The sequence below is a fragment of the Nerophis ophidion genome, linkage group LG01 (assembly GCF_033978795.1).
Source record: "Nerophis ophidion isolate RoL-2023_Sa linkage group LG01, RoL_Noph_v1.0, whole genome shotgun sequence".
Taxonomy (NCBI): domain Eukaryota; kingdom Metazoa; phylum Chordata; class Actinopteri; order Syngnathiformes; family Syngnathidae; genus Nerophis; species Nerophis ophidion.
The window spans coordinates 22,361,399-22,368,885 of record NC_084611.1 but is presented as its reverse complement, the minus strand read 5'-3'; the positions used below and the strand labels follow the sequence as shown (position 1 = coordinate 22,368,885).

General features: G+C 35.8%; 1 protein-coding gene and 1 long non-coding RNA gene across 3 annotated transcripts in view; both read right to left on the bottom strand.

The window, feature by feature from the left end:
- Positions 1 to 3,905: 3,905 nt before the first annotated feature.
- On the bottom strand, positions 3,906 to 5,195 carry LOC133551599 (uncharacterized). The gene is made up of 2 exons (XR_009806527.1): positions 4,308 to 5,195; positions 3,906 to 4,269 (listed from the first exon to the last, which is right to left on the bottom strand). It is a non-coding gene; the product is annotated as an uncharacterized LOC133551599 (long non-coding RNA).
- A 280-nt stretch (positions 5,196 to 5,475) lies between these two features.
- ikbkb (inhibitor of nuclear factor kappa B kinase subunit beta) overlaps positions 5,476 to 7,487 on the bottom strand; it is a 72,227-nt gene continuing 70,215 nt past the window's right edge. For both annotated transcript variants that reach the window (XM_061898378.1, XM_061898386.1), the window contains 2 exons: positions 7,338 to 7,431; positions 5,476 to 5,762 (listed from right to left, as the gene is read on the bottom strand). In XM_061898378.1, coding sequence (XP_061754362.1) covers positions 5,703 to 5,762; positions 7,338 to 7,431 — 154 coding nt within the window. In that variant the 3' untranslated portion in view covers positions 5,476 to 5,702. The remainder of the gene's footprint in view (positions 5,763 to 7,337; positions 7,432 to 7,487) is intronic.

Below are 7,487 nucleotides of genomic sequence, written 5' to 3'. Positions count from 1 at the left end.
TCAACAAAAGTCACAATTTGATAAGAAAAATGTAACATTTTGGCAATATTGTTATCCATCTGTCCCTTTCGGGGTCACGTGGGTCGCTGGAGCCTATCTCAGCTGCATTCGGGCAGTAGGCGGGGTAGACTCTGGACAAGTCGCCACCTCATCGCAGGCAATATAATAATAATCGAAATTTTACTTGGCAAAATTATGACAAAAGTCTAAAATTTTACTCAACAAATGTCACTATTTTACAAGAACAACAAAAAATTTAGCAATATTGTGATAAAAGTCAGAATTTTATGTGACAAATGTCACCATTTTGTATTAAAAAGTAATAATTTTACGAGAAAACATTGCAAATTACAGAAACAGAATATGAGAAATAGTTCCCAATTGTATAAGAAAAGTCGACACATTGTGAGAGACTGCTTTTAGTTATTTAAAAAAAAAATGTATTTATTGTTGTTTTTTAATAAACATTTACTTCAAGTTAGTACAGTATGTCTCTATTTTCATATTTATTTGTATTTATTTTATTAATTTTGGCCAAAGGGGGCACATTTCAATTTCTTACAACCACTTGTTATTTTATATGTTGACCAGAGGGCACCACCAGGGGTGCAAATGAGACATTCTCTATTAGATGCAATGTTTTTTTTGTATCGGGACCATGATTTCGGTTCTAACTTGTTCACCGGTCCTCATATGGAAGCTACTTTTTCTTGTTGGTGTCTCAAGAAGGGTAGAAGTACAGGAACACACACACACACACACACACACACACACACACACACACTTGCATTTGTTACCTTCTTGAGACCTTCGAAAAATGCCTCCTTTAGTACCACCTTTTTCTAGATGTATAAAAATGTGTATTTACAACATTTAATAAAAAACTAAAAAAACTATGCAATCATAAAAAAGCTTATTGTTATTAAATGAGTTGGAATTTCCCAAGAAAAACTTAGAATTACGCAGTATTATAATAAAAGTCATAATTTTACTCAACTGAACATTTGTGCAATATTATGATACAAGTTGGAATTGTACTCAATAACAGTAGCAATTTCACAAGAAAAGCTTATACTTTTGGCTATTTTACAAAAAGTCGTAATTTTATAAGAAAACTTTAAAATCTTGGCAATATTATAACACCAATCGGAATTTTACTTGGCAAATTTATGACAAAAGTCAGATTTTTTTATGACATGTCACCATTTTGCATTAAAAAGTAATAATTTTACAAGAAAAGGTTGCAATATTACAGAAACAGAATATGAGAAATAGTTATTAGAAAAAAGTTGACGCATTGTGAGAAAAAGACTGCTTTTAGTTCATTTGCTTTTTTATTTTTTTTGTTTGTAATCATTAACTACAAGTTATTACCGTATGTCCTTAATGTAAAAAAATAAATTTATACATAAGTTTGGCCAAAGGGGGCGCATTTCAATTTCTTACACGCACTTGTTATTTCATATGTTGACCAGATGGGGTGCACTTTTAAAACCGATAGTCAATTTGAAAAATCCCTCCTTTTTGGGACCACCTCAGTTTGATAAGATTTCACCACCAGGGGTGCAAATGAGACATTCTCTATTAGATGCAACGGTTTTCCGTTTTGGGACCATTATTTATGTCCTAACTTGTTCAGCGGTCCTCATATGGAAGGTACTTTTCCTTGTTGGTATCTCAAGAAGGGTAGAAATACAAACCCCGTTTCCATATGAGTTGGGGAATTGTGTTAGATGTAAATATAAATGGAATACAATGATTTGCAAATCATTTTCAACCCATATTCAGTTGAATATGCTACAAAGACAACATATTTGATGTTCAAACTGATAAACATTTTTTTTGTGTGGAAATAATCATTAACTTTAGAATGTTGATGCCAGCAACACGTGACAAAGAAGTTGGGAAAGGTGGCAATTAATACTGATAAAGTTGAAGAATGCTCATCAAACACTTATTTGGAACATCCCACAGGTGTGCAGGCTAATTGGGAACAGGTGGGTGCCATGATTGGGTATAAAAACAGCTTCCCAAAAAATGCTCAGTCTTTCACAAGAAAGGATGGGGCGAGGTACACCCCTTTGTCCACAACTGCGTGAGCAAATAGTCAGTTTAAGAACAACGTTTCTCAAAGTGCAATTACAAGAAATTTAGGGATTTCAACATCTGCAGTCTATAATATCATCAAAAAGTTCCGATAATCTGGAGAATTCCCTCCACGTAAGTGGCATGGCAGGAAACCAACATTGAATGACCGTGGCCTTCGATCCCTCAGACGGCACTGTATCAAAAACCGACATCAATCTCTAAAGGATATCACCATATGGGCTCAGGAACACTTCAGAAAACCACTGTCACTAAATACAGTTTGTCGCTACATCTGTAAGTGCAAGTTAAATCTCTACTATGCAAAGTGAAAGCCATTTACCAACAACATCCAGAAACGCCGCCGGCTTCGCTGGGCCTAAGCTCATCTAAGATGGACTGATGCAAAGTGGAAAAGTGTTCTGTGGTCTGACGAGTCCACGTTTCAATAGTTGGGGGGGAAACTGCGGACGTTGTGTCCTCCGCACCAAAGAGGAAAAGACCCATCCGGATTGTTCTAGGCGCAAAGATGAAAAGCCAGCGTCTGTGATGGTAAGTGGGTGTATTAATAGCCAAGGCATGGGTAAATTACACATCTGTGAAGGCACCATTAATGCTGAAAGGTTCATACAGGTTTTGGAGCAACATATCAATCAATCAATGTATTTTATTTCGGCAATCCACATAAAACAAAGAACAAGAAAAGAAAAAAAAACAAAACACTAATTTGAGCCGAAAGGGTGTAGGTTGAAGCAACGCTTATATAAACCTACCCCATCACAAGGTTCAAAATATATAAAATCTAAAACATGCTTCACTTATATTACTTTTTTTTTAAACAATATATAAGCAACATATATGTAGCACACGTCTCATATACACAGTTTAACATTTAAATCAAACATATACATTTGTACATATATATTTTTATATATATATATATATTATATATACACAATTTATTTAAATTCCATATAAAGTGGTAACATATACATTTTAATATAACCTATATGTATAATTATGAAATCATAAATTGTATTTATATACATATATATTATTGTCTTTCTAAAACAATGTTTGCTCTTCTTTCTTATATTTACTAATGATAAATGATTTAAAAAGCTTTTTAAACTGGTTTATGTTGGTGCTGTGTTTTATTTCATCCTTTAAACAGTTCCATATGTTTATGTCCTAGCAACGTTATCATGGACGCCCCTGCTTATTTCAGCAAGACAATGCCAAGTACGTGTTAAACAGCGTGGCTTCGTAAAAAAAGAGTGCGAGTACTTTCCTGGCCCGCCTGCAGTCCAGACCTGTCTCCCATCGAAAATTTGTGGCGCATTATGAAGCGTAAAATACGACAGTGGAGACCCCGGACTGTTGAACGACTGAAGCTCTACATAAAACAAGAATGAGAAAGAATTCCACTTTCAAAGCTTCAACAATTAGTTTCCTCAGTTCCCAAACATTTATTGAGTGTTGTTAAAAGAAAAGGTGATGTAACACAGTGGTGAACATGTCCTTTCCCAACTACTTTGGCACGTGTTGCAGCCATGAAATTCTAAGTTATTATTTGCAAAAAAAAAAAAGTTTGAGTTTGAACATCAAATATCTTGTCTTTGTAGTGCATTCAACTTAATATGGGTTGAAATGGATTTGCAAATCATTGTATTCCGTTTATTTACATCTAACACAATTTCCCAACTCATACGGAAACGGGGTTTGTACAAGAACAATAAAGTATGGTGGTGGTAACGTCATAGTGTGAGGCTTCATAAGTGCTGGGCGGGCGGCGGTTCAATGACAAGTGAGTCAAGTCATTTACAGAAGCAAGAAACTTTATACTTATTTCCAAACTGTACATGTATGACTTTGAAGTGTACTTGGATTGTACTGTCCCATGAGAAGATATAATAAAATGGTTACACATGAAGTAAATCTTAAAATAGACAAACATTTTCCCTGAGAAGTTGATTTATTCATTGACTAAAGCCTTTATAGTCACTCAGACCGAACCGCCATTATGACACCGCATCGAATTCATGTGTTATAAAGTATTTACATTTGAGAATTAGAAGTCGGCAGCACGGTGGGGCAGTGGGTAGAGTTCGTACCTCGCAGTAAGAAGGTCCTGAGTTTGACTCGGGGTCTTTTCTGCGTGGACTGTGCATGTTCTCCTTGTGACTGGGGGGGGGGGTCCTCCCACCCACAAAGACTTGCACCTGTGGAAAGGCTCATTGGCAACACCACATTGGCCCTAGTGGCTAACTTCTTTTTACACTGTACACTCCATGACAAGGCAATATGTCAAAATGCGAGCTAAAAAGAGCTTTTGCAATTAAAAATAGTTTTGACGTTAATGTTCATGGTTTGACACAGGGACAGATTACTTTGAAGCAATAACGGGTTGTGCTTTGAAGTCAATCCATCATCAATGTTGTGAAATGGAAGAAAAGAAAAACAAGTATAACCTTTTTAGATTGTGTGGACTGTCGGCATATACAGTGGGGCAAAAAAGTATTTAGTCAGCCACCGATTGTGCAAGTTCTCCCACTTAAAATGATGACAGAGGTCTGTAATTTTCATCATAGGTACACTTCAACTGTGAGAGACAGAGTGTGGGAAAAAAATCCAGGAATTCACATTGTAGGAATTTTAAGGAATTTATTTGTAAATTATGGTGGAAAATAATTATTTGGTCAACCATTCAAAGCTCTCACTGATGGAAGGAGGTTTTGGCTCAAAATCTCACGATACATGGCCCCATTTATTCTTTCCTTAACACGGATCAATCGTCCTGTCCCCTTAGCAGAAAAACAGCCCCAAAGCATGATGTTCCCACCCCCATGCTTCACAGTAGGTATGGTGTTCTTGGGATGCAACTCAGTATTCTTCTTCCTCCAAACACCACGAGTTGAATTTATACCAAAAAGTTCTATTTTGGTTTCATCTGACCACATGACATTCTCCCAATCCTCTGCTGTATCATCCATGTATCCATTTTGGTAGAAACTCAAGTCGTCGTGTTTGGAGGAAGAAGTGTACTGAGGTGCATCTCAAGAACACCATACCTACTGTGAAGCATGGAGGTGGAAACATCATGCTTTGGGGCTGTTTTTCTGCTAAGGGGACGGACGATTGATCCGTGTTAAGGAAAGAATGAATGGGGCCATGTATCTTGAGATTTTGAGCCAAAACCTCCTTCCATCAGTGAGAGCTTTGGTTGACCATATACTTATTTTCCACCAAAATTTACAAATAAATTCTTAAAAATTCCTACAATGTGAATTCCTGGATTTTGTTTGACATTCTGTCCCTCACAGTTGAAGTGTACCTATGATGAAAATTACAGACCTCTGTCATCATTTTAAGTGGGAGAACTTGCACAATCGGTGGCTGACTAAATACTTTTTTGCCCCACTGTATGTATATTTATATACAATTACTGTATGAAACACATGCATTACACATAAAAAAATATATATGGAATATTTTGAACATTTGCAGACGCCTTTCAGACGGGGAACATTTTTTAAAGCACTGTTGTTCCCTTCTGTTGAACACAAGTGTGTAGTTTGCTCTTACAGCCGCTAGATGGCAGCAGGTGACGTCACAGTCTAGGAGAGATCGCTGGAGAGACTTTGACTTCCATTGAGCCACGTCCACTCCCTCAACATCTGCCACACAAACACACAATTATTAGTATTTACTATTATTACACATTATATATATCATATATGTATAATTGTATACTGTATAATATATATTATATAAATATATATGTGTATATATTATTGTTAATATCTATTATTATTATTATTATCCGGGTTATTTGGAAGCAGGCGGTGATTGGAAAGAGGCTGTTATTTCTGGAATTTGAAAACTTTAAAAATTATCTGGGGAGTGAAAAGGAAAATGTAGCTTTCTTTAACCACATGGTCATTTATTATACAACACAGCAACAGAAGCAATAATTAAAACACATTTAATGCAAGACATTGTGTTGGCTCAATGTTCATGTTTATTTTTAAAGACATTTTTGTGCATTTGTAAATGTATTCAGTTATAAACTTTCAATCACTTTCTTCTTTCCTTCGTGGATCTAAACTTTACCGCTGCCGGTATTTTTTTCTATATTTTTATTGTAATATTTTCAGAATGAACTTGTTCTATTTTTGGCCAAAGTAAGACAAAAAAAACAATCAGGAAGCTGTCTTTATTATTTTACTTTTAATGCCATGATTTTAATAGTACGGCCCCCATGTGCACAATTTTTCCTCCACGCGGCCCCTGAGCTAAAATGAGTTTGACACCCCTGACTAACAAATGTCAGACAGAGGTGTGAGTAAAATAACTTTAACACTCACTTTAGCCAAAGTCACCAAGCTAACCTTTGTCTACATCAATTCAAGTACTTTTTATAGCAGCGTCAATTTGCAATGCCATAAAAAAGGTCACAATAACAAACACGAATTGCACGAGCGCGCACACACACACACACACACACACACACACACACACACACACACACACACACACAAACACACACACAGAGAGACAAGACAACAATGCGGAGGTATCATATGATTAAAAATCCAATCTATTAATGCGCCAACATTTTAAGAATCAATCAAAGATATAATTCTACACATCGAGTCTATTAGAGCAGTGGTACCGGGCCACAGAATAACTTTTTATTATTATTTATTTTTTATTTTTTTATTAAATCAACATAAAAAACACAAGATACACTTACAATTAGTGCACCAACCCAAAAAACCTCCCTTTTTCATGACAAAAACCTCCCTTTTTCAAAAAGTTTGCAGTGAGTTGTAAGCAATGATGTTGTTGAAGGAAAACGCAAACTTGTGATGCTTTTTATAAATTAATGCACCGCTGTATGCTTAATAAAATGAGCAAAATATGTAAATATGACATCTTATTATGACTGCCAATTACTACGTTGCATATATACTCACAGTATGTATATAAAACCTTGAAAGACGTGTATGTATACATTTTGAAGTGCTTTATAAGGAGAATAGAGTGACTCTGATGTAAGCGGACTTTTGCCAGCATTTATTTACTATTTAGAATGCATTAAAAAAGAAAAACCTATGTTTGCTGGTCTTACATAAGGATTGTGAATGATGGGCATCATTTTAAAGAAAAATGCATTTCCCCTTTAATTGAATTAAGTTGTGAATTGACGTGTTCCTTTTAACTTAATTGGAAAAATACAACCATCTTACCTCCATGCTGCTCTCCGACTCCTGAATGGTGTCATGGAGCAAACTCTGCAGTCGACTTTCAAAGTTCTTGTTCTCCTCCACCAGAGACTCGTCCCTGTCGCGTAAAAGGGAAAATGGGTTTACGCAAAAAGGTTGTTTCGCCTTATTATT